The 27,914-nt window shown below is 42.2% G+C and overlaps 1 protein-coding gene across 3 annotated transcripts; it reads left to right on the forward strand.

Annotated features, from left to right (window-relative positions):
- The first annotated feature begins 1,329 nt into the window (after positions 1 to 1,329).
- On the forward strand, positions 1,330 to 24,971 carry LOC102401027 (nuclear autoantigen Sp-100). 3 transcript variants are annotated; one of them, XM_006047064.3, is made up of 12 exons: positions 1,331 to 1,498; positions 10,321 to 10,483; positions 11,577 to 11,745; positions 13,886 to 13,960; positions 15,349 to 15,408; positions 17,850 to 17,999; positions 19,709 to 19,849; positions 20,565 to 20,648; positions 21,160 to 21,315; positions 22,527 to 22,616; positions 23,814 to 23,867; positions 24,505 to 24,971. In XM_006047064.3, the coding sequence occupies exons 1-12, from the start codon at positions 1,467 to 1,469 to the stop codon at positions 24,600 to 24,602; spliced, it is 1,272 nt and encodes a 423-aa protein (XP_006047126.2). In that variant the 5' UTR covers positions 1,331 to 1,466; the 3' UTR covers positions 24,603 to 24,971. The 3 variants fall into 3 exon arrangements, with proteins under 3 accessions (XP_044793876.1, XP_006047127.1, XP_006047126.2); XM_044937941.1 differs by lacking the exon at positions 15,349 to 15,408 and having other exon boundaries at positions 1,330 to 1,498; XM_006047065.3 differs by lacking the exons at positions 21,160 to 21,315; positions 22,527 to 22,616; positions 23,814 to 23,867; positions 24,505 to 24,971 and adding an exon at positions 21,029 to 21,076 and having other exon boundaries at positions 1,330 to 1,498.
- Positions 24,972 to 27,914: the final 2,943 nt, after the last annotated feature.

Consider the following 27,914-nt stretch of genomic DNA (forward strand, 5'->3'; position numbering starts at 1 on the left):
TACTCACAACTGGAGGAAGTTACACTTAGAGGCCATTGAGCAGAAACCATCGCTCTAGCGGATGTCTGCTTCACCAGCCCTCTGGCTGGATGTGGGGACCTGACTCGGTTGGTCCAGGCTCTCTCACAGGCTGGAGAGAGGATCTGAAGTCTCTGTCTTTCCCTCTTCCCCTGACAACCATCTCAGCAAAGGGGAAGGGGCACACCTGAGTTTGCTCTTGACCACATACTAAACTCTGAGCCACCCTGAGAAGGCAGAAGCCTGCAGACAGTTGGGGTTGAAAGGTTGTTGTTGAATCACGCGAATACACCGGGATTCTTGGCCCCTGGAGGAGAAGAATTCAATCCAGGGCCAGAGACGAGGCTTGATCGCTCAGAGCTTTTGTGTAATAAAGTTTTATTAAAGTATAAAGGAGATAGAGAAAGCTTCTGACACAGGCATCAGAAGGGGGCAGAAAGAGTACCCCCCTGCTAGTCTTCAGCTGGATGTTATATAGTCACTAGCAGTCTGTTAATGAAAGAAAGGAATGTCTTAAAATTCAGAATAGCACCAGGCCCCTCACCCATAAGATGCATTTTGGGATAATCTTGACACCAAATGGTTTATCCTGGGCCCATAAAATGATTAACTTGAATCTTAAAGAAGGGCAGACCACCATACAAATAGTTTCATTTACATAGATTAGGGGAACAATATCTGAGTATAACATACTGGTTAAGTAGGTTCTGGGCCAAGAGGCGGAACCGACTTGGAGACAGAGTTTGGGGTAAAGGCATAGTACATTAGCATAGCTTAAGACAAACATTTCCATAAGAAAAAGGCATTGGTTATCTCTAGGCTCAAGAATAGCTAACATCAGGCGAAACCAGGTGTCATTATGGCAACACAGTATTTTAAGAGAAACCTCCCTTTAAATTTGTATAGAGAAGGAAAAAAATATTGCTAGTTTGTTTCCTCCTGCCGCTTAAGAGAGATAAAAATGTCTGACACTTGCAGGTTATTTCCTCCATTTGGAGACCCCTCTCTCCTTGGGGACCCCTAGATTTCCTATCAACCTGCCTAGGAAATGACTCTCTCAGGGTCACACAGATACCATTGCTGTCTTTGCACAAACAGGTGGACCCCTGGGGGCTGACCCTGCACCTCCCTTGGCCCTCCAGGCCCTGAGTGTCACTCCTTGTCTTTCGTCCCTGGGACCACAAGTTTTGATGGCTGGAAGCATCAGGGAGCTGCGGGTGGAGGGAGGGAGCCGGTGTCTGCCAAGTGCAGCTCACTGGAAAGTACTTTCACTTCTCTTTTCCCCTCCAAGGGCGGAGCCGCCAGCCCTGGATTAGACCCAGAGCTGACTTCCTGCTCGGGGCTCAGGGCTCCGGCGGCCTCTCAGAGCCCCGACTGGGGAGACTGGGGCTGGGGAGACTGGAAGAATCGGAGGCCAAGTTCAGGCCCAGGCCAGACTGGGCGGGAAAATGGCTGGAGAGGGTAGAGAGCTCAGCACCAGGTCAGTCTTTCTCCCACTTCCTTCCGCCTTTCCTTGTGGCACGCTGCTGTTCAGTGCTGTCTTTGGACTCTGCACTGAACCTTTGCTTTCCACCTGGTGTAGGGGAACCTTCACCTGCCGTATAAGGGTGGACAGGAGTGTGTGACGAGGAGATGGGATTTCAAACTGCAGCAGGGCGCCTGCTGGTTGAGTCCTGCTGCCACAACACACAGGACTGCTTGTTTTGCAACTACTGCTCCGCTGGCCCATCTGCCTGAAGGCACCTTTGTCCTTTATGAGCCTTTGCAGGAAGATTTTATTTTCTTGTGACCCTGTAGCACTCTTGTTTCTCTCAGGTCACCCCTACCTTGACATAGGTCATTTCAAAGAAGGTAGTTTAGAAAACACGAAATTCGGGTAAACCCCTGACTTATTTTGAAGCCCTGGGTGGTGTGGTCCCATGCCTGTCCGGTGGACGGGGTCTCCATCAGCTCTGATGCTATTTCCACCTCTGGCTGGGGGCTTGGGATCGTCCTCCAGCAATCTTGAGCAAAGAAAGTAAAAGGAAGAGAAAGACGCAAGACTGCACAAGGCTAGCCCAGGCTGAGTGTTTTTATTTTTGCTTTGATATTCTGTTCTGGACTAGGTTTCCTCTACAAGGAAAATCCTATCTTTAGTAATCAGTTCAGAAATAACATTGCTTCATCTATTTAATTTTCTGTTCTTTTAATACAAAAGAAATACATTGTACATTCTGATTCATAAAGTTTCAAACAATGTGATAAGAATATAGAGGGGAAAAGTCTCATTCAAGACACATTCTTTTGCATGTGTCTGTCCAGTTTTCCCAACACTATTTATTATAGCAGCTATACTTTCTCCACTGTATGTTCTTTGATCCTTTATTGCAAGTTCAGTTCAGTTCAGTCGCTCAGTCATGTCCGACTCTTTGCAACCCCATGAATCGCAGCACGCCAGGGCTCCCCATCCATCACCAGCTCTTGGAGTTTACCCAAACTCATGTCCATCGAGTCGGTGATGCCATCCAGCCATCTCATCCTCTGTTGTCCCCTTCTCCTCCTGTCCCCAATCCCTCCCAGCATCAGGGTCTTTTCCAATGAGTCAACTCTTCACATGAGGTGGCCAACTATTGGAGTTTCAGCTTCAACATTAGTCCTTCCAATGAACACCCGGGACTGATCTCCTTCAGAATGGACTGGTTGGATCTCCTTGCAGTCCAAGGGACTCTCAAGAGTCTTCTCCAACACCACAGTTCAAAAGCATCAATTCTTCGGTGCTCAGCTTTCTTCACAGTCCAACTCTCACATCCATACATGACCACTGGAAAAACCATAGCCTTGACTAGACGGACCTTTGTTGGCAAAGTAATATCTCTGTTTTTTAATATGCTACCTAGGTTGGTCATAATTTTCCTTCCAAGGAGTAAGCGTCTTTTAATTCTATGGCTGCAATCACCATCTGCAGTGATTTTGGAGCCCAGAAAAATAAAGTCTGACACTGTTTCCACTGTTTCCCCATCTATTTCCCATGAAGTGATGGGACCGGATGCCATGATCTTCATTTTCTGAATGTTGAGCTTTAAGCTAACTTTTTCACTCTCCTCTTTCACTTTCATCAAGAGGCTTTTGAGTTCCTCTTCACTTTCTGCCATAAGGGTGGTGTCGTCTGCATATCTGAGGTTATTGATATTTCTCCTGGCAATCTTGATTCCAGCTTGTGCTTCATCCAGCCCAGCATTTCTCATGATGTACTCTGCATAGAAATTAAATAAGCAGGGTGACAATATACAGCCTTGACATACTCCTTTTCCTATTTGGAACCAATCTGTTGTTCCATGTCCAGTTCTAACTGTTGCTTCCTGACCTGCATACAGGTTTCTCAAGAGGCAGGTCATGTGGTCTGGCATGCCCATCTGTTTCAGAATTTTCCACAGTTTATTGTGATCCACACAGTCAAAGGCTTTGGCATAGTCTTAACTGTCCATATATGTGTGGGTTTATTTCTGGCTTCTCAATTTTATGCCATTGGTATATGTGTCTGTTTTTCTGCTGTTTTGATTAATATGGCTTTGCAATAAATTTGAAATCAGGGCTTGTAATATCTCCAGCTTTGCTGTTTTTCTCAGGATTACTTTGACTCTTCTGGATCTTCTGTGGTTCCACATAGATTTCAGGATTTTTGTTCTATTTCTATAAAAAATGTGATTGGGATTTTGATAGGGATTGCACTGAAATCTGGGGATTGCCTTAGGTAATCAAACACAAAATATCTGTCTGTCTTCACTTTCAGCAATATCTTTTAGTTTTCAGTGTACGGGTCTTCTATCTCTTTTGTTACCTTTATTCCCAGGTATTTTGCTGTTTTTGTTGGATACAAATGGGATTGTCTTCTTAATTTCTCTTTCTACTAGCTCATTGTTAGTGTACAGAAATACAACAGATTTTTGTATATTGATTTTATGCCCTGCAACTTTACTGTATTTGCTTATTTCCAGTCATTTTTTTGGTGATGTCTTTAGGGTTTTCTATATATAAAACTATGTCAGATGCAAATAGTGATGGTTTTACTTCTTCCTTTCCAATTTGGAGGACTTTTGTTTCTTTTTCTTACTTAATCAATCTAGCTATGATTTCCAGTACTATGTTGAATAAGAGCAGCAAGAGGGGGCATCCTTGTCTTGTTCCTAATCTTAGAGGGCTAGCTTTCAGTTTTTCACCTTTGAATATGATATTAGCTGTGGGTTTGACATGCATAGCCTTTATTATGTCGAGGAACATTCCTTTTATACACATTTTATTGAGAATTTTTGTCATAAATGGGTGTTGTCTTCTCAAATGCTTTTCTGTGTCTATTCAGATAATCATATGATTTTTTGTCTCTCATTTTGTTAATATGATGTATCACTTTGATTGATTTGTGGATATTGAACCATTCTTGCATTCCTGGAATAAATCCCACTATCTCACACCATACACAAAAACCAAAGTGGGTTAAAGACTTGAATGCAAGACCAGAAAGCACACAACTTCTAGGCCAAAAGAGGCAGTACACTTTTTGACATTGGTTTTAGCAATACCTTTCTGGATATGTTCCCTCAGGCAAGGGAAACAAAAGCAAAAATAAACAAATGGGGCTGCATCAAACTAAAAAGTTTCTGCACAGCAGGGGAAGCCATCGACAAAATGAAAATGAGTCCATCAAGCAGAGAAAATATTTGCAAATCATATATCTAATAAGGGGTGAAATGCATAAAGAACTCATACAATCATACAACAAAAACAAACAACCTGATTAAAAATTGGGCAGAACTAAATAGACATTTTTTCCAAAGAGGGCATAAAGATCGCCAACAGACATACAAAAAAAAAATAAGTGTTCAAAATCACTAATCGTTGGGGAAATGCAAATTAAAACTACAATGAGATGTCGACTCACACCTGTTAGAATGACTATTATTGAAAAGGGCAGAAATAACAAGAGTAGAGAGGATGTAGATAAAAGGGAACACTATACTGTTGATAGGAATATGAACTGGTGCAGCCACTGTGGAAAACAGTATTAAGACTCCTTAAAAAATTAAGAATTGAACTATCATATGATCCAGCTATTCCAATTGTACTTATTTATCTGAAGAATTAAAAAAGACATTTTAAAAGTAATATTAACCACTTCATATGTTCACTGAAGCATTATTTACAACAGTCAAGATATGAAACAAAGTTCTCATTAATAAATAAACGCATAAAGATGTAGCATACATATACAATGGAATACTATTCAGTCATGAAAGGATGAAACTTTGCCATCCATGACAACATGGATGGACTTTGAGCATATTATGCCAAGTGAAACAAGTCAGATGGAGAAACACAAATACCGTATGATTTCATTCATATGTGGGATATAAAAAAAAAAAAAACAAATGAAAAAAACTAAAATAAATGAACAAACCAAATCAAACAAAAACAAACACATAGATGCAGAGAACAGTTATTGAAGCTTTCAACCCTAATCCTTTTAGAGTTGTGGGTATAACTTTAAGATCTTCTATGGATTTACATATATAATTCATTTTCCTAAGTATATAATTTGTATTCTCATTTTTCATGAAAGACTATATTGTATATGCTCTTAAGTATTTTTCATTTTTATTCACTTTAATATTAAAAATATTAGAGATTTTTCACCTTTATAATCATTGGCTCTACTTCAGACTCTAGGAGGGACTCTTTTTCTTGCCTTTTTTGGCTTCTAGAGTCTCCCTGCATTCATTGGCTCAGAAGCCAATGGCATCACCAAATAACATCACCATAGCATCACCAAATCTTCTTCTGACTAACTTTTCTGCCTTCTTCTTATCCTTATAAAGATTCCTGTGAATATTTTGGGCTCATCTAAATAATCCGAAATAATCTAATCTTCCCCTCTCAAGATCTTTAACTTCATTTTCAGTTGAGGTAAAATTGACATATATTATTATAACAGTTCCAGGTGTACAACATAAAGACTGAATATTTTGTATACATTTGTATATATTGCAAAATAATTATCACAATAAGTCTGTTAACATTCATCACTATGCTTAGTCACAAAATTTTTTATTGTGATGGGAACTTCTAAGTTCTACTTTCCTGCTGCTGCTGCTAAGTCGCTTCAGTCGTGCCCGACTCCCAGCAACCCCATGGACCGCAGCCTACCAGGCTCCTCCATCCATGGGATTTTCCAGGCAAGAGTACTGGAGTGGGTGCCATTGCCTTCTCCGTCTACTCTCCTAGCAACGTTCAAATATGCAATACAGTATTGTTATCTGTAGTCACTATGCTGCTGTAGGTTATATCCTCAGGAGTTACCTATTTTATAACTATTGTTGTTCTGTCGCTAAGTGGTGTCCAATTCTTTGTGACCCCAGGGGTTTCAGCATGCCAGGCTCCTCTATCCTTCACTGTCTTCCAGTTTGCTCAAATTCATCATGTCAATTGAGTCGGTAATGCTATCTAACCATCTCATTCTCTACTGCCCCCTTCTTTTGCCTTCAGTCTTTCCCAGCATCAGAGTATTTTCCTGTGAGTCAGCTCTTTGCATCAGGTGGCCAAAGTATTAGAGCTTCACCGTGAGTCCTTCCAATGAATATTTAGTACTGATTTCCTTTAGGATTGACTGGGTTGATCTCCTTGCAGGCCAAGGGACTCAAGAGTCTTCTCCAACACCACAGTTCAAAAGCATCATTTCTTCAGTGCTCAGCCTTCTTGATGCTCCAACTCTCACATCTATATATGACTACTGGAAAAATCATAGCTTTGACTGTACAGACTTTTATCTGCAAAGTAATGTCTCTGCTTTTTAATTTGCTGTCTACGTTGATCATAGTTTTTCTTCCAAGGAGCAAGCATCTTTTAATTTCATGGCTGCAGTCACCATTTGCAGTGATTTTGGAGCCCCCAAAATATAAAGTCTGCCACTGTTTCCATGTTTCCCCATCTATTTGCCATGAAGTGATGGGACCAGATGCCATGATCTTTGTTTTTTGAATGTCGAGTTTTAAGCCAGCTTTTTCACTCTCCTCTTTCACCCTCATCAAGAGGCTCTTTAGTTCCTCTTCATTTTCTGCCATAAGGGTGGTGTCATCTGCATATCTGAAGTTATTGATTTTTCTCCCAGAATTCTCAATTCCAGCTTGTGCTTCATCCAGCCCAGGATTGCACATGATGTATTCTGCATATAAGTTAAATAATCAGGGTGACAACATACAGCCTGGATGTACTCCTTTCCCAATTTGGAACCAATCCATTGTTCCATGTCCAATTCTAATTGTTGCTTCTTGATCCGCATACAGGTCAATGATATAGAATAGAAATCCAGAAACAGTCTAGAATAGAAAAATCCAGAAACAGACCCATGCTTATACTATAAATTGCTTTCTGAATTTTTATTAACTTGGGGTAGGCAGAGATTTCCTAGATAGTACATGTAAGTCACTAACCACACACACACACACACACACACACACACTGATAGACTGGATCATAAAAATTAAAACGTTCTCTGCATCAGAAGACATGGTTAAGAGAATGAAATTCAAGCCACAGACTTGGGAGAAAATGTTCACAATACATAGATCAGCTGAAACACTTCTACCCATAGCATATAACAAATTCCTATGCATGAGTAAGTGGAAGACACCCAGTAATATAAATGGATAATGGGCCAAAGGCTTTGCCACTCCACAAAGGAAGATGTATAACTTGCCAATGAATTGCTAACCATATGAATGTGTGCTCAACATTATTAGTCATTTTAAATAGAAGTTAATACTGAAATGAGATACCACATCACACATACTAGGATGGCTAAATCAGAAAGGCCATTTATAACAGATGTTAAAAAACAGTTTGGTAGTTTTTTTAAATGATTAAACATAGTCTTACACAATGACTCAACAATTTCACTTCTAATCATTGACCCAAAAGAAATTAAAACAACTTGCTACCAAAAGATCTGTACAAGAACAGCAGCTTTATTCATTCTAGTTTCAGACTGGAATCAACTCAAAATGTCTTTTGGAAAGAAAGTGAATGAACAGATTGTGCTAGATCCACACAATAAAATATCCTCAACAATAAGAGGAACAAACTTCTATTCATCCAACAATATGGATGACGAGCAGAGGTCAGACACAAAGCACATGTGATGTATTATTTTCATGTATATTAAGTCAAGTAACAGATAAAATTAACATATGGGGACAGAAAGGACAGTGCTGCTTCCCTCTGAGAGGCTGTCTGGGTACAAGTGCTCAGGATGCAAGCTGAGGGGTATAGGGTGTGCTGTTCCTCTTCCTCATTTTTCAAATAACACATCAGCTTTCCACACCATATCTCCCTTGGGATCTCCACTGCCCCACCAGGGTTCTGCAGGACATACTGGCTGCTTTCCTGACCTCTGGGAGCATACTCCACCTTAAACAGTGATTAGCAATCCTCTGGCCACTTTTCATCTTACAGATTTTGGTAGAAATCTCTCATCTGCTCATTGCCTCCTGCCATTCTCCTTGTCATTGTGAATCCAACCCCGTTATTAAAATTTTAGTGGGGGCTTAATAAAAGATAAGATAAGTGTTTCTCTTCAATCTGAGATCTTTAAGTAGAAATTTTTTCATGAAAAATTCAACACAGTAATGTGACATTACTTTTCCCTGATGATTTTTGGGTACTAGTAAGTGACAATAATTCTCTTTTGATTTGACTAAGAAAGCTAACATTTAAAATGGGTCTTCATAACATTTAAAAATGCGAAATGTTGATTAAACATAAATATCAGACCTATATAACAACTAAGAACCAAATTATAGACTCAGGTTTAAAATTAAGTTTTGAAGGAAAAAACTGCTAGGAAAGAACTGCTATTTTTAAAATTGAGATGTCTAAAAACATTGACTTCATATAGCAATAGCACAGAGAAATTTATATTAGCACATAGTAGAAGTCCCAGGAGAAATGATTGATATTCTTGTGAAATTCCCAATTTATACCTTATTATATTATTATTAAAACATCTTATCATTTATGAACCAGTTTATAACATAGGATTAAATTTCTCTTTTTTTTAATTTAAAAAGCATGTTAATTAAAGTATAGTTTATTTCCAATGCTGTGGTCATGATTCAGTTATACATACATATATTGTTTTTCATATTCTTTTCTATTATGATTTATCACAGGATATTGAATACAGTTCCATGTGCTATAAAGTAGGACCTTTTTGCTTATCCATTCTATATGTAACTGTTTGCATCTGCTAATCCAAAACTCTCAATCAATCCTTCCCCCACCCCTCCTTCCCCTTGGCCACTACAAGTCTGCTCTCTATGTCTGTGAGTCTGCTTCTGTTTTGTAAATAAGTTCATTTATGCTGTATTTTAGATTTTACATATAAGTGATATCATATGATGTTTGTCTTTCTCTTTCTGACTTACTTCACTTAATATGATAATCTCTAGGTCTATCCATGCTGCTGCAAATGGTATTGTCGTTCTCTTCATGACTAAGTAGTATTCCATTGTATCTAAGTACCACATCTTCTTTATCCCTCTGTCGATGGACATCTAGGATTTTTCCACACCTTGGCTGTTGTGAACAGTGCTGCTGTGAACATGGGGTGCATGTATCTTTTTGAGCTGTGGTTACGTCTGGGTATGACCAGGAGTGGGATTGCCGGATCACGTGACAACTCTGTTTTTAGTTTTTTAAGGAAGCTCCATGTTGTTTTCCATAGTGGTTGCACCAACTTACATTCCCACCAACAGTGTAGAAGGTTTACCTTTCCTCCACACCCTCTTCAGCATTTGGTATTTGTAGACATTTTTAACAGTGGCCACCCTGACCAGTGTAAGGAGGTACCTCATTATAGTTTTGATTTGCATTTCTCTAATAATTAGCCATGTTGAGCAGCCTTTCATGGGCCAGTTGGTCATCTGTAGGATGGTGTTTCTCTTAACAGCTCTATGCAGAGAGGAGATACTATTTTTTATCTTTCTGTGGTTTATTTTCTCTTAGTTAATAAAGAAACATTTTCAAGGTTACATTTTTATTTCATTGTTTTTCACTTTTTTGTTTACTCTATTTGGGTTTTGTTACAATTAAAAAAAAAATTATTAAAATAGTGTACCAGGTATGTGATATATATATAACTGGTCTCTACTCAGGATGAGTTATCTTACATGTGTTTGTTCTTTGCAACCTGTCCTTTATATGCAAAATCTTACAGCTTCCATAAGCATCTCATAATCTGGATGACTGTTTTCACATGGTATCCTTCCTCCCTAGGATGTCCTCAGAAAATCAGAACATGGACAACAGGCTCTTCTTTGAGACTGTATTCAAGCACTTCAAAAGACACAAGGTGCAGATTTCAAATGCGATAAAAAAGACATTTCCTTTCTTTGAAGGCCTACATGACAACGAACTCATCACCAGTAAAATGTATGAAGTAAGTGAAGTTTATCACATCACAATCTGGTAAACTGGCCTGAAACTAGGTTAACTTTCACATCCTAGACCCAAATATCAGGGTATGACTAGCCATCTGAAGAGTCTCCAGTGAGAGGGGGACATTTCCAAGTAGTGATGCAAGTGATCCTAAAAGGCAGAAAGGGAAGAGAGAGCAGAAACAGGCATCCCTGGAGGCAGTCCTGTCTCTAACTGAAGGGGTGGTACTTGCAGTGAACACAGGAGTCAGGGTGAATAACATTGGAGACAGGCTGGATCTGCAGTGGGTGTTCTCCACAAATATTTACTACCTTGTAGGAATGCACACAAGACAGCATAAATTAAATTAATGTCAATGAACTGATGAATAAATTTAATTTATTGATTTGATAAAAATCATAATTTACAGAGCATTTCTTTTCAATGAATATCAATTTAAATAGTTAGATCTGAAAACATTAAAACCCACTGAGACAATGTCGTGTGAGAGCAAATTTGGGAGTAGATGCAGGATATTCTTTCTCCAACAGTTTTCAGTTTTCTTTTTTTCTGGTATTCTTGAGTCTTGGAATTTGAGTTAATTTTAGCAATAGGTGTTTCTGGAGTTACAGAGATGCAAGTCTCAGTTTGACCTACAGATATGCTTTCAAACTGTGGCCAAGTTCACAAAATGGAGCACTGTCCCCTGGCTTCCTTGAGCTCTCCCAGGCCAAGTCAGGATTGGTGAAGGGGCAGGAGTTGTCCAGTCAACAGAACAGTGGCTCGTCACCTGCCAAGTCTATTCCTCAAAGAGTTGACCAGGCTCTTAGCTACATATTCATTAACTTTGAACCCACTTTTAATCTTCAGAATTGTGCCTTCTTACATCTAATGTAAGTTAGGGTGAGGAGATCAGATTCACAAATGGATTGTTTTAAGAAGAGAGGATTTATTGTTTCGCTTAGTAGACATACAAATATACAGAAATGCTAAACCTCTATGTGAAAAGATACCTATTTATGGAAATTGGAATACATTAACTTGAAATCTCTTTCTAGGGCTCTCTTGTAACGTGCAAGTCTGTATTTCTATTTTTCCCATTCAATGTTTTTAAGGACTGTCAAGATTCTTGTAGAAACCTGGTCCCTGTACCAAGAGTGGTGTACAATGTTCTCAGTGAGCTGGAGAAGACGTTTAACCCGTCGCTTCTGGAAGCTGTGTTCAGTGAGGTCAACATGCAGGAATATCCTGATTTAAATATCATTTATAAAAGCTTCGAAAACGGTAATTATCTTATTATCTACCTTTTGATGTTCAAGGTCAATTTTGATCAACAAGTATATAATGAGCTCCCATCACGTGTCATAATTAGTGCTGAGCAGTGGGGATGTATCAGGTAAAAAAACACGCATACCCTAAGTCTTCTCAGAGCTCATGTTATAATGGCTATGGTACAACACCCACCTGGAGGCCTGCTTAACTAGGCACTTAGACTCACAGGAGGACCAGAGCCACAGTGCCATCCGATTTAGATAGAAGGACAAATGAAAGGCCAGCAGTGGTCTACACAGTAGTCCACACAGTTGACTACTACCCAGTTTAAGCTTAGCTGTGGGTGCAGGATCCATCCTGGAGTAGCAGCGCCATGTCTATGGGCATCAAAAATTCAACAACTCTATAGTTATAACTTTCAGGGACCCCATGAGAGACAAGAGTCACCGCTCTGAAGGAAGACCCAAGAATAGTCCATAGAGAGTCCCATCCTGTCTACACACAATTTACCAGTCACATGTCATTTTTTTAACCTTAAACCCAGGATTGGCCTAGTAACACAGACAAGAGTTCACCTTCATCGGATTTTCAAAGTAATTAACTGAATGTTAACTCAAGATCAAATTTGCCCTTAAGAAGAAATGGTTTTATTTAACTTGCTCCACAAAGGAGTAAAACAAACGTTGCTTAAATACCATAAAACCTACTGCTCTACCAGTCTATTTTTGATGCTACACAAAACTAAAGCTTTGGTTCACCACTTTTTCCTGAGAAAGCATTGCTTATACCTGGTACTATGTAAGGAAGATGTCCTGCCAAGATTTTTTTGTTTTGACTTCACACGAAAAATTTGGTCTCAACTAAGACTTCCCAAGAGTGATGGAGATTTCACAGGAAAAACGACTCTATGAACCTAGGAGAGAGGGTGCTATGGGAACAGGCACAGAGTAAGAAGAGTTCTAGAGTTTCTGGAAAAGGACACGGTCAAGGGGTGTCACTCAGAGTGAGAAGCAGACTGGGGGAGCTGACTCAAGAGGGACGTGTTTGAAAAAAAGATCTTGAAAGGTCTTAAATCTAAAGGTAAGCAATTTGACAGTAAAGAGATACTACAGGCATTGCCCCAGGAGGAGCCCCTGCCATTAGCCCTGGGGCAGCCCAGGCTTACCATCCCTTCCCTGGATTCACAGCAGAGACCTACCCTCTAGGATCCCTGGTTTACTTCCTTCTTCCAACATTTGCCAGGTCATCTGGCTCAGACAGTAAAAGCATCCGCCTACAATGCGGGAAACCCAGGTTCAATCCCTGGGACGAGAAGATCTCCTGGAGGAGGAAATGGCAACCCACTCCAATAGTCTTGCCTAGAAAATCCCATGGACTGAGAAACCTGGTGGGCTGCAGTCCATGGGGTCACAAAGAATCAGACACGACTGAGCGACTTCACTTTCACTTTTCACTTTCTACATGCAGGGGCTCTGGGCTGGCGTCCTGTTCTTGTTAGCAGCCTCATGGGTCCCTGGTCCAGGAGTCATGGGGACGTCCTGCTGCGCTGTAATAGGCACTCCCTGCTTGCAGCTTCAGAGTGTCTTTCTTGTGTCTTGGGATCTGGGGCACCCCCAGGGAGGTGTCTAGAGATCCTCCCGTATCTTCTGGTTTGTCTCTTTGCAATCCACTCTTCCCCCAGGACCCAATGAACCCAACTTTCCTCTTATCTAGCACCATCTTTAAAGCTTTGGGGCTTTCTCTTTTATACACACAGATCTCCCTAGGATCCTAGCCCTTCTCCAGAGGAAATCTGTTTCTTTCTTACAGTTTGAACAGTTCAATACACACATTTCACTTCCCTTAGCTATGTAAACATGTGTCGTCCTCACGGTGTGACGTTTATTATACATAACCCACAGCCTCAGGATGTTCCCACGACTCTTTAATCCTTACATTCAAGTGGCTCATTTCTGTGCAGAGAACATAACTGCTCCCTTGCTCGGGTTTCTCTTTTCTGTCCAAGGATGATGGGGGAACTTTATCATGAAGGTTGGGATCCACTAATCTCTGAGTGACCCAAGAGCTGGAAATTTCTAAATGTGCAATTTTGAGATGATGTTCCTGGTCTCTAGTGGAGATCTCTAATTGTCTTCTCTCTCCCTCTCTTCAGTGATCCAAGAGAGAATTAATTATGAAGAAAGTAATGGACAAAACAGGCCTGCCATCCAACTGAGTCTTGAGCAAGGTGATTGAGACCAAGCGCAAAGAGGAAAAGGAGAAGGGGAGGTGGAGGTCCGAGTCCTGAGCAAAGGTTGGGAATCAAGGAAGAAATGTTGAAGGACCACGGAGAAGGCAGGGAGGGGTGTTTGTATGAGCATCTAACCAGAGGCTGAGTCCTCGAGGACTGGCTGTGACAAAAGGCTGTTGCCCCAAATACCAAGACAAAGAAAGAGGAACCCAGGGTGTCATTAGCCAGATTTAATCAGAAGGACTGCCTGGAAGTCATTGTGATTTAGAAAGAATCCTATAGAAGAAGATCAATGTGAAGGTGTGCTTCACATTGTGCTTCACATAGTGCTAAGCACTATGGGCCCAAGGTCAATGTCAAAGAGGAGGCCCTTCATGATGGCAGAAGAAAGGACTGATTTAAATGTGGGGGAGGTTGTTCAAGAGCAGAATATTCAAGGAAAAAGGCAGTCATATAGATTCAGAGGTAAGGAAGTGGTAGAGATGCGGAGGAGTGGATGTGGGTGTTTGAGAGAAAGGGGAGAATAAAAAGGTAGCTACTTCCTACCCCAGGGGATCTTCTCAATCCAAGGATTGAACCCAAGTCTCATGTCTCCTGCACTGGCCAGTGGGTTTTTTTGTTTTTTGTTTATTTTTTTACCACTAGTACCACCTGGGAGATAGGGAAATACATAAAGACGGAAAGATACAGAAAAAAAGAAAACAAGGGCTGGGGAAAGTGGAGGAGAATCAGACATTGAATCCTCATGGGGAGGCCAACAGAACAGATTAAACAGATCCTGTACAGGGAGGGAGTGGAGGAACAGAGGGTGGGGAAGAGACTCCAGGACTTTGCAGGAAGGTCACTAGTCATGGATAGCTCTGGGGACCAAGGCAGGTTCACTCTGGCTATAGGAGTCAAGATAAACCATTGCTAGTCACTGAATGGCTGGTGGAGGTCACATAAGGAGATGGCCTGTCTGAGGCACTTTCAACCAGAGGTGAAGCTGATCCCAGTCTCTAGGATCTGACACACCTGTTAGTTGGAATTTCCCAGATGGTCCAGATGGTCTCCATCTAGACATCTGGAGAAGAAAGAAAAAGAAAGAAAGTGAAGTCACTCAGTCCTGTCAGACTCTTTGCGACCCCATAGACTGTAGCCTACCAGGCTCCTCAGTCCATGGAATTTTCGAGGCAAGAGTACTGGAGTGGGTTGCCATTTCCTTCTCCAGGGGATCTTCCTGACCCAGGGATCGAACCCAGGCCTCCTGCATTGCAGGCAGACGCTTTACTGTCTGAGCCACCAATCTTCAACTTCATCTTTATCAAGACTAAAAAGGGATAAGGGAAGAATAGCATAGCTAATACTCCAGTTTCTGAAATAAACTTTTCCTTTCTGCCCCCTAGGAACTGGCGGTCATTCCAGCCCGACCTCCTCTTCACAGGCAGTTCCCTTGTCTCATGATGGTCTGTTCCTGGAGACTGTTGTGTGATGTTTTGGTGTCTTTTCCCATTTGGGGATGTGCTATGGAGCCTGCTTCTTTGTGTTACTGACTGCACAGAATTGTCAGTCTTTGCATCTGCATTTTCTCCAAGGATTTAGACAACAGAGTCTTAGTTCTCTGAGTTGCCTGGGAGGGCCACTCCTTCCACTCCTTAAACACACTTGCTGCCAATCCCTGAAGGCTCTGGGCCTGGACATTTGGCCTAGCCGCCTGGCTTTGCAGTGTTCTGCTCTGTCCTGCTTGGTCTGGCAGCGACCTCACTGCTTTGATGTCACATCCAGCAGAGGCCAGTGCTTCAACCAGAGTGACGGGGTGGGGGTGGGGGGGCAGCGGGCAGAAGGTGGGAGGGAGAAGCAGATGATGGGTGATCCTCGGGGGGAAGGGTTCTTCCTCTGCTAGTCCCTCACATGGACCATGGACACCACATGACTCCCATACAAACCCTCTCCCATCATACCTGGGACAGAGACCAGGAGCTGCCCTCCAAACACCAGACAGGCCTCCAAGAAACATGTTTTGGTATTTTTACAACCAGTAACCACTATTTACAACACTTGACCTCCATTAATCTATAACACTCTTAATAATGATACTAAATTAATAAGATTAATATCAGTTTAAGACATTAACCATAATGATTTCGTTTTTCCGATCAGTCACAATATTCCAAATAGTGATACAGACAATAGTTTATTTAACTGCCTCAAAAATCCCAAAATGAGGTATATAACATCCTCATTTTTCAGACAAGAAAGAATCAGCTTAGAGAGTTTGGTTATTTGTACAAGTTAACCCAGCTGAGAATCAGAATTGAGTGCCGCTGTGTGCAGCGTCAAAGCAGGAATTCAGGCGCCCGCAGCCTGGCTTCAGATTCTGCTTCGAGATGTTGGGGTAGTGGTCACTCATTGTTCCTCATTGTTCCTCAGTTTCACTGTCTGTAAAATGGACATGGTAATAGTAGCTACTTCAGAGGGTGAGGATTTTAAGCAAGTTACGTCATATAAAGCAGCCACAAGCTTGCCTGAGGCTGCGTCAGTGTGCCCATGCGTTTGTTATTATTACTACATTTAATCAGCATCGTTGTTTGTGTCTGGTGCCAGAGTTTAAGCTTTTAACCATTACAGTGACCATTCCAGTGATAAAAGCAACACCTACTCCTGACCCAGAAAGATAAATTGGAAGGCACAGTCTCCCCACCCATAGGGCACACTAGCCTATAATAAATTTCATGTCTTTCTTCCATGAGTTTCCTTTGAAAATTAGTAATGTAGAAGAGTCTCAGGGAACTTTTCACACCGTGGAAAGCCCTTATTATATAGCTTCCAGTTGGGATAGATTATTTAAGGAGGGATGTTCTAAGTTATTATTACATTTTTATAAAAGAAAAAAAAACTTTTCAAGTGATTACTGAAAGCATAGTTATACATTTATTAAAAAGTTATACATTTATTAAAAAGTTATAATTATAAGTGACATTTATTCAAAAAATTAACATTTAAGAATATAAAAAAAACACAACATGCATGAATCCATACTCTTAGCTGTTCATCTACTAGTGCAGCTGTCCAAGAGTCTTACCCAAGAAGAAGGGCTGACATGCCCAGATGAGAGGAGAGCTGTGTCTCACATCCCCCTCACCCCCAGGGGAGGCTCCCAATCCTGAGGATGTGGCACAGAATAGGCACCAGGGCCCACAGTCTATATTAAAACTTTGGGAAATAATTTTAAATCACATTTTACATTAATTAATTTGTTTACAAAAGTAGCACTAAATGAAAAAAATTGCACTATAAAATATGTCTATGTGTTCATACATTATTGAGGCTGGAAGGGACAGAGTGGGAGGGGTTGATGGAATCAGTGAGGACCAGAGATGGTTGCCATGGAGGAAGGGCGTGTGTGCTGGTCCTGGGTGGTTTGCCCAGGGATTCAGTCCTTCCCCTCCCCTGCTCTGCTCGGCCCTCTGTCTCTGGCCACTGGCCCCTGCAGACTTGTTTGTCAGCTCCCCTTGCTGCTGACTCCCTGCTGGGTTCCTAGCATGGAGACCCTGGCAGGAGAGTGGGAGTAAGGGAGGAGCCGGGTGTTTCTCCATCACTGCCTCCAACCACAGCTCAGCCTTGACTGCACCTTCCACGAAGCAGGCAAATCATGGTCCAGCCTCTGCCTGCCCATCAACCTCAGCCCGTGATCTCATCCTCTATCCCTCTCGTAGCTTCCTGTTGAATCTTCTTTATGTTGTCACATTCTTCCCCTTGGTCTTCTGTGCTCTTCCATGAGCTGTGTAGCCAATCCCTGGATTAAATTCCCTCTGCTTTAAAAGCTTAGAGTGGTTTATAGCTTCCTGTTGGATGCTGATGGATGTAAGAGGAAAAAAAAAATTTGATGAATCAAAACATGATTTAGGTATGACCCCGCGTGAAAATGGACTCTCGGATCACCTCAGTGAAACACAGCAGATGAATGCGAAGATGAAAGATAGAACCAGCGACCAAAATGGTGCTCTAGAAAGCCAACAAGCAAATGAACAATGTGCCCAAGAGTCTGAACCAGCAGGTAAGACTGACTGACTGGGCTTGACAAGTGTGGAGGGGAACAGGCAAGTGGAGGGACTTGGTGTTTTGGACAATGGCACAGGTGAAGCCTTTGGTGATGATTAGAATGCTTGAGATGAAGAAAACGTAGAAAGACAAAATTGGTATAGAAGAGGCATACACCAGTCGTGTCAATAATTAAGAAGCGAAGGGTAGGAAGTATAATAGAGAGTGGATAAGCTAAGCAGCTAGGTAGAGGACAGCAGGGCCAGGCCTCGGATGAGGCAGGGAGACCCCTTCTTATGAGATGTGAGGACCATCTCATTCTAGGCACCTTCTTTGCCTCAACTCTAGACCCTGCTGGGCCCTGTGGGACACTGACTTAAAATGTAGAGAAAAGAGCATGCATAAATAAAAATACAAAGAAAAATGAATACCAAAAAAATAGGGGGGAAATGGGGGGAGCACCCAAAGAGAGCTCCACAGAGAGAGGATGAGTAAAGAGCAATGTGGACCAAGCAGAGAGGAAGGAGAGAAAGGGAGACACTGTCCCGTTTGAGGAGGCAGTCATCAGAATGGAAGCACAGGGGCTTTGTTCCTACCACCACTGAGAAAGATAAGGTGTTCTCAGTGATCCAAAGGGCCCTGTAACCCCTCAGATAAAAATAAGATTCTCCCCAGGAAAGGAAAGACAAACGCGAAAAGCCCAGAGCTGAGGGAGGAACAAAGGAAAACACGGAATCCGTTTGGGGAAGAGGTTTTGTGGATTCCCTGTCCCTTCCTTTGTTCCTCTAGACTCACTTCTAAAGTCTAAAGTCACTTTCAAAGTGGTCTTATATTTCAGGGACTCTTTTGTATATGAGTACTAGTTCAGATTTAAGCTTGAGTCATCCCATGTCATCCCAGGAACGTAGACAATAGAAGGAATACCTTTCTTGTAGTTTCAGCTCTAGACTGAAAAGCTGGGGGAAGAAACTTCATTTTCTTTTTTTGCACAAATCAGAAAAACAGCTACTGTGTAGATTTTCCTTTTTGATCTCAGCAGATGAACTGGACTGATAGTGTTTATTCAGATTTAAGACATTATCTGAATCTTGGTTTGAGTAGATTTGGGATCTATCTGTAATATTAACTAGATCAGATAGCTTTTATATTTTCATATGTACACAGAGGATCACCTCACCCTTGTCAACGTCCATCAGTTATTGAACTTTGTGAACTGGCCTTGAAACATTACAACATTACATGTTTTGTTGCACCAATTTTATAAACTTTTTCAGTTCAATATGTGCTATTTTTCAGAGACAAAGTAAAGTTTAATTTGTCAAGGTTCATGCTCTTTGTTTTAGCAGCATTTGATAGAGGATCTTTTATATACATTTGTAATTGATAAAAATAAACCAGATTGCAAATTTGTTTTCTTTCTTTTTTAAGCAAACCATGTACCAAGTTTTTTGGTTCAGATGGCATAGGCCAAGTTAAATTGCATTCTATTAAGCGATATGAGTATATTTCTATAAGTATAAATATGTTGAAATAAGGTTTTAAAACACACACACACACACACACAGGAAGGGACAGAGTGAGCAGCAGGAAGGAGAAGGGTGGGTTGGATCCCCCCACTCCCGGCAGTGCAATTACAGGGAGAAGACTTCTTAATGCTAGGGAATGGTGCTCACTCCTTTTGGGGGAGACAAATTAAAATTCTTCATTCATTAAAATTTGATCCAGGAGCAAAGCCATCCAACCATGGACTACAGATCAATTCCTGTTCTGTCCATCTAGAGGATATAAAGAAGGAAAAGCCATTTTTTAACTCAGAAGTTCAACTGCAAGCCCAAACAAGGACTGACCAGGTGTCTGACATAATAGGTAAGGCTGACAGAAAGAATGTGGAGCAGGGATCAAGGGAACCAGGCAAGAGGCTGGGGCATCAGGGTCAAGCCAGCCAGTCCAGGTGGCCTTGGGCAGAGGAAGGAAGGGCAGAGAACCAGCACTCTGTGCTGTGAGTTTAGCGGAAGAGGTTCCTCAGGGACCAGAAAAATATCAGAAGATGGTGGGTTGTAAGTATTGATGACCAGGAGACTATTTCCAAAGTAAGAGAGGAAAGTAGGGGGGTAGAAGATAAAGAAAAGGGAAAGATCAGAGAGCCAAGATATTCATGAGAGGAGATGGAAAAGAAAAAAAATGAAGACAGAGCGAGGCATAAAGAGATACAGTTCCCAGAAAGAGAGGTGTAAGTAGGGAAAATGGGCAAAGCCAGGAGGAAAGTGAAGAGGTAAAATGAGAATGAAAGAAAGAGGTAGAATGGAGTAGAGGGTCAAAGGTAGATCTAGGGTGGGGGTGAGGGGTAGCAGGAGGGTGGGGGAGGGGAGTTCGGGCAGGATGGGCGGAGCCGCCCACTGCGTGTGAGCGTCATCACCTTTCATGCAGGACCGGGAGCAACCTGCAGTTCACCCACAGTCAAGCACAGACCACGTGCCTTGAATTAACTTAGCTTCTAGGTCTCCCCGGTGCTCTCATTCTGGAGTTTCCTGCTGCGTGGGCTCCACCCTGAGATCCTAAGGGGGGTTGTTACTCTGTGCAGTGATCAGCAGTGAGGACTCTGCAGAATCCAGTGATGGAGACGAGTTCCCAGAACCCTCCACACCAACACCAAGAAGAGTGGCTGGTAAGGAATGGGGAGAGCAAGACCAGGGCTGCAGGAATCTGCAGGAGAGCTACATGGACACCCTGCTGCATGTGAACTAGACAGCTAGTGGGAAGCTGCTGTATAGCACAGGGAACTCAGCTCAGTGCTTGCTGGTGACCTAGAGGGGTGGGATGGGGGGGTGGGTGTCAAGAAGAGGATATGCATATACATATAGCTGATTCACTTACCTGTACAGCAGAAACTATCACAGCATTGTAAGCAACTGACACCTAATTTAAAAAAAAACAAAAACAAAAAAAAACCATTGTTACCATTGCAAGCCCATTTGCCTGGCAAGTTTTCATAGAAATTATAAGACTTTGGGGAACAGATAACTGTTTCTTCCTCTTACTTGATAGAGACCGTGTTGTTCAGTTACTAAGTCCTGTCTGACTCTTTGAGACCCGATGGATTGAAGCCTGGCAGGCTCCTCTGTCCATGGGATTTCCCAGGCAAGAATATTGGAGTGGATTGCCATTTCCTCCTTCAGGGAATCTTCCTGTCCAAGGGATCGAACCCGAGTGTCCTCCTTGGCAGGCGGATACTTTACTACTGAGCCACGTGGGAAGCCAAAATACCCCAATTAAGATAGAACCCAGGAACTTCAGAAAAACAACCACATCCAGAAAAAGAGTTTGGCAAAGAGGTAAGAGCAAATAAAATCTCACCACTGTTGTAAAGGAGCAGTGTTAACTGACCCATTCTAATTCTTTGCTATACCCTTTAAAGTAAAATATAAACTTGCTCTTATTTAAGATGGTTCATATTTAGCTTTTGTATTCATCAGTTAGGCTAGTTACTGAAATAAACCTGAAAAAGTCAAGGACTCAAAAACCATAGAATTTTTATTTCTTGTCAAGTAAACATTGCAAGGAGTTTTAGATGGCGGGAGGGGGATGGGTGCGGGGGGGAAAGGAGTCTGTTTAAGTAGTCTGGCTGGAATAGCCAAGTGGGAGATCCACCTTCTTCAAGACCAGACTTGGTCTCTTCAAGACTGCCCTGGGAGAGAAGCAACACTAAAAATAAATACAGACATAGACACCAAAACAGCAACAACAAATCTATAATGGGCCAGGAAAAAAGAAAGACTGTGGTGTAAGAAGTTGAAGGGCTGGGACTTCCCTGATGGTCCGGTGGCTAAGACTCCATGGTCCCAATGCAGGGGGACTGGGTTCAATCCCTGGTCAGGGAGCTAGATCCCACACGCCACAGCTAAGAGTTCAAAGACCTCACCTAAAGATTCTGCAAGCTGCAGACCTCACCTAAAGATTCTGCAAGCTGCAATGAAGACCTGCTGCTGCTAAGCTGCTACTAAGTCTCTTCAGTCGTGTCTGACTTTGTACGACCCCATAGACGGCAGCCCACCAGGCTCCCCTGTCCCGGGGATTCTCCAGGCAAGAACACTGGAGTGGGTTGCCATTTCCTTCTCCAATGCATGAAAGTGAAAAGCGAAAGTGATGTCGCTCAGTCGTGTCCGACTCTCAGCGACCCCATGGACTGCCGCCTACCAGGCTCCTCTGTCCATGGGATTTTCCAGGCAAGAGTACTGGAGTGGGATGCCATCGCCTTCTCTGAATGAAGACCTAGCACAGCTAAATATTTTAAAGGAGAAGAAGATGATGATAAAGGGCCAATACAAAGCAGTGAAGACCCCTGGGAGTAAAGTTTTTTCAGGTGCAGGCAATGTAAAGGAATAAAATACAGGCCTACAGATCATATGAATATAAAAGACAGATCATGATGGTCTGATCAAGGTACATTCTAGGCCTTGGTTTTCAGAGCTTCCCAGGTTTTTTCCTATATTGGTACCTTTGTCACACACTGAGAACTTCAAGGGACATTTTCTCCATTCTGCAGTGATAAGGCGTGAAGAGTCTTTAGAGTCCAGCGAGGACGAGGCGCCCTGGGGAACACAGAGCTCAGCTCTGAGAAGTGATCCTGATGAGGGTAAGGACTGCCATCCCTGGGCTCCAGACAGCAGGAGTTTTCTAGTGCAATTTACTCTGAGCACACTCTGCAGCCAAATAGTTCAGTGGCCCTTCAGAGCCCATCCTCTGCATTTACTCCTGTGACTATTCTGAAAATTGCAAAGAAACCATTATAAATTCAGATGAACAAAATGGCTCTAGTTGAATGGCACGGTCATTTTACTGAGTGCTCTCAGATGTATTCCCCCACAAAGTATTAGGTTATACAGTGATTTCTGCCTCTGCCCACCTGCTGTTTGCAGAGAGCAAAGTGAAGTAGCCTGCCTTTGCTTGATTCATTACTTGTCTATTCAAAACTCAGAAGCTTCTAGCCATACTCCCCAAGTATTGACAGAAGCAAAAGCTTCTGGTTATTACCATCAAATTTCATTTATAGCTTTTGGCAGATGACCCCCCCCCCCCAACATGGCATTGGTCTATATAATATCTGAAAATATTTTCTCCAATAAAATATCCTTTTATGTTTATAACAACCTATTCTAAAAGGTAGCTCAGAAAACTGGTTCCCTCATTTCCCAGTTGAGGAGACTCCAGCATATAAACATTTAAGGATCTTTTACACATCACATAGAGAAAGTTACCAGAAGATGCAAAACCAACAACTTGGACTCTTAGCAAACATTTGCAATCCTTTATTCAAAATCTTTAACACAACATTGTAAAGCAACTAGACTCCAAAAAAATTAAACATTAAAACAAAATCTTTACAGCCAGATATAAAATAGCAATGTTTTACTATTTTAGAAGGACAGTGTGTTTGTACACCCTATATGTTACAAAACACCCCAGTACAGAATCCCATGATTAAATATACCATATTAATGTTCCTGTAACAAATTGTGTGAATTCACATCAATTGTGATATTTTATTGGACTCCTGGCAGCTGAAGTCCAGATTCATTGGCAAATTAGTTAGCTGCAAGCCTATGGAACAAAAAATGTTGGTTTTCAAAACTTCTTTGATTTTGCAATCAGGGCTAAAGGATAAGGGATCTTCACTCCATTTGGTAGTGATCACTTTCCTTTAGATGGGGAGAAACAGAAATGACCATCATTGCATTTTTATAGCCCATGTCCTGTCTACAATGTGAGTAATCACAAGATTTACTACTCTTTTAGTTACAGATTACTGATTTTATTTTCCTTTGCTTCCTAGATCCTACAGATATCAGAAACACATCAAGCTGCAGGAGAAGCAATAGGAAAAGATGTAAGAACAATTAAAAATTCTTGATGTAACAAATACCTTTTTTGGCTACAAAAGCTTCATTTAGCTTTTTGGCTATACCCTTGAAAATAAAATGATAAGTTTCTAGGTGTTTTCAATAATTCATATTATTCATTTTAAATTAAATGAGCTGAGCTAATTGATGTAACAGGTAGGCCTCTAGAAGTTCAATGTCATAAGTGCAATACAAGTTTATTCTTCACTCACATAAAAGGATAAAGCGGTTCCCAGGTTGGAGGGGTGCTCATTGAGGGCCCAGCTGATGGAGGCTCTGATGTTGAAATTGTTGCTTCCATGGTCTCTCTGGATAAGAAACAGAGTGAAAGCAGGAATGTTAATTTGTGCAGACAAGAGGAAAAGGTCAAAGCTAGTGACGAAAGGGAGTGCCTTCCACAGCAAAGTTGTGCCCACTTTCAGCCTTGGGGGTGGTTCCTGGAGCAACCTTGACCACCAGGTCAGATGGAGCCCCAGGGGTTGGAGGGGGGCGCCTGGTGGGAGAATTATCCTTAACCCTCTTATACAAGCTTCCCTTTTCCAAATTTCCTGTTAAAGAATTCCATGCTGTATTGGTCCTAGGACACAGACTGAGATTGTAAAGGACTTTTATTTCGTTCTGCAGGGATGAGCGGTGGTGACTCTTCAGACTTCAGTAACGAAGGAGAGCCTCAGGCAACATCTAGTTCAGCCCTAAGAAATGGGTCAGGTAAAGAAGATTAGGGTGTCCAGCCTTGGCCTGCAGCATGTCAGGACTGAAAAGCCACGGTTTTGAAGACCTTGTGTCCTGTTTGTCCTGGAACTTTCTTCAGCATTTTAAAAAATAGAATCAGGCAGGAAATTTGTTGATATAAGATCTGAGTTGATGCTGGAACCTGGGGGCCCAAAGCACTGTCATGGTCCCTGGTAGAGTGGAGTGTATGATGTAAGGTAATGTCCATCTAACAGTGAGTCCACTCAATCCAGGGGGTCACTGGGAAGTCATTACCCAAGTTCCTAAATGTATAATCAGGACAGCCACAGTAGTTGCTTAACTGGTTCTTTAAACCATAGTTCTTATCTATGAAATAACAATGATATCTTCAGATCAGATCAGTCGCTCAGTCGTGTCCGACTCTTTGCAACCCCATGAATCGCAGCACACCAGGCCTCCCTGTCCAACCCCAACTCCTGGAGTTCACCGAGACTCACATCCATCGAGTCAGTGATGCCATCCAGCCATCTCATCCTCTGTCATCCCCTTCTCCTCTTGCCCCCAATCCCTCCCAGCATCAGAGTCTTTTCCAATGAGTCAACTCTTTGCATGAGGTGGCCAAAGTACTGGAGTTTCAGCTTTAGCATCATTCCTTCCAAAGAAATCCCAGGGCTGATCTCCTTCAGAATGGACTGGTTGGATCTCCTTGCAGTCCAAGGGACTCTCAAGAGTCTTCTCCAACACCACAGTTCAAAAGCATCAATTCTTCAGCGCTCAGCCAAGTAGAAAGTTCTGAAACTAAAGTTTCTCATGGTAAAATAGAAAGTTGGAAGGAATATTCATTCCTGAGAAATGAAAAGATAACATAGATTAATGCCACATGGAAAGATTTAAGGATGTATGGGTTATGTTGTACAGTCATTCAGTCGTGTCTGACTTTGCGACCCCTTGGACTGCAGCACACCTGCTTCCCTCTCCTTCACTATCTCCTGGAGTTTGCTGAAACACAGGTCCATTGAGTTGGTGATGCCATCCAGCCATCTCATTGTCTGTTGCCCCCTTCTCCTCCTGCCCTCAATCTTTCCCTGCATCAGGGTCTTTTCCAAAGAGTCGGCTCTTCGCATCAGGTGGCCAAAGTATTGAAGCTTCAGCCTCAGCATCAGTCTTTCCAATGAATATTCAGGACTGATTTCCTTTAAGATTGGTTTGGTCTCCTTCTGACATCTGCAAAAGCTACATGGTTCATAGCTCCTGTCAAAGTTGTTCAGTCGTGTGTGACTCATGGACTGTAGCCTAAGAAGCTCCTCCGTTCATGGAATTTTCTAGGCAAGAGTACTGAAGTGGGTTGCCATTTCCTTCTCCAGGGGATCTTCCTGACCCAGGAATGAAACCCAGGTCTCCCGCATTGCAGGCAGACACTTTACCCTCTGAACCACCAGAGGTTCATGTCTACTGCATGACTATTATAAACCTAACATGATTGGGGTTTATAGAAAGCAATACTCGGGTCTTGGTAAATCATATTCCTGCTTGCTGTGGGGCCTAAATAAAGATCCTAGCTAGTGGCTCTGCCCTTCTGCAGAGCTAAAGCCAGTGGTCCCATCTGGTCAGAGAGCTCGGTTGGCAGTTCTGCTTGATTTGGGTCCCGAACAGCAGGTTCTACTACCCGGCCCAGGTGGCAAAGTGTACTTGTAACCTCACCCATCTGCTGAGTGTAGCTTCCAGTTTTGGTCATTCAGAAAGTCTGGCCAGGTAATCCAAGTAGCCCAGAAACAAGCCTATGATGCCACCTGTCCACAGAGCCCTCTCTACAGCCCTGCCCAGCAACAGAGCCCTGTTCAGTTGCCAAATACAGCCTGTGATCTCGTCCATGCAGGGAGCCTAACCAGTGAGTCTACTCTAGTCATGGAACAAAATTTGTTGCCCCACCCAGTGAGGGCACCTAGAGAGCCACACTCTGAATGTGGAGCAGTTTTGACCCCCACCCAACTGCAGGAAACTGCTGGAGCCCCCTCAGCCAGAGAGCTTGGCAAGAAATCATCCCCACAGCAGGGAACAGCTAGCAGTATAACCCTGTCTGCGGCCTCTTTTAACTATGGAGTCCAGCCAGTGGCACCATCAGGCTGGCAGCATAGCCTGAAACTCTATCCAACCAGGAGCTATGGCAGAGCCCATCTTGTAGCCTTACCTAATTGCTGTCGTTGTTCAGTCGCTAGGTTGTGTCCGACTCATTGTGACTTCATGGACTGCAGTATACCAGGTTCCTCTGTCCTCCACTATCTCCTGGAGTTTGCCCAAATTCATGTCCATTAAGTCAGTGATGCCATCCAACCATCTCACCCTCTGCCACTGCCTTCTCCTTTTACCTTCAGTCTTTTCCACCATCAGAGTCTTTTCCAATGACTCAGCTCTTCACATCAGATGGCCACAGTATCAGAGTTTCAGATTCAGCACCAATCCTTCCAATGAATATTCAGGGTTGATTTCCTTTAGAATTGATTGGTTGGATCTCCTTGAAGTCCAAGGGTCTCTCAAAAATCTTCTCCAGCACCACAATTCAAAAGCATCACTTCTTTGGTGCTCAGCCTTCTTTACAGTCCAGCTCTCACATCCATACATGACTACCGGAAAAACCGTAACTTTGATGCTATGGACTTTTGTTGGCAAAGTGATGTCTCTGCTTTTTAATATGCTGTCTAGCTTTGTCATAGCTTTTCTTCCAAGGAGCAAGCGTCCTTTAATTTCATACCTAATCATGGAGTCCAAAAAAACCGTGAATCAAGAATAGTACCTGACAAAGTTGTCCTTCAGAAATGAAAAAGAAATACACATTCCCAAACAAACAAAAGCCAAGGGAGTCCATCATCACTATATCTGCCTTCTAAGACATGCTACAAGGCATTCTTCAACTTAAAATGAAAGGATACTAATTAACATCAGGGAAATGTGAATATGCAATACTAGTGATGTAAATACACAAAGTCAGATTCTCTGATACTGTAATGGTTATACATAATTCACCACAACTCCCCTTAAATGTTAAAAAACACACATATTCAAAATAACCATAATTACTTCAATTTGTTATTGGACACACAATATTTAAAAGATGCCAATTTTTATCACTGATTACTTTAAATGTGAGGGGAGAAAAGTAAAAGTGTAAAGTTTCTTAATGTTTTAAAGCTAAGTTATCAGCTGAAAATAAGAATAATAAGGTATTTTATGTAAGCTTCATGATAACCACAAAAGAAAAGCCAGTAGTAGATACACAAAATATTAAGATAAAGGAGTCAAAGCATGCTGTTATAAGTCACCAAACCACAAAGGAAGGCAGCAAG

The sequence above is a fragment of the Bubalus bubalis genome, chromosome 2, assembly GCF_019923935.1.
Source record: "Bubalus bubalis isolate 160015118507 breed Murrah chromosome 2, NDDB_SH_1, whole genome shotgun sequence".
In the NCBI taxonomy this organism is placed as follows: domain Eukaryota; kingdom Metazoa; phylum Chordata; class Mammalia; order Artiodactyla; family Bovidae; genus Bubalus; species Bubalus bubalis.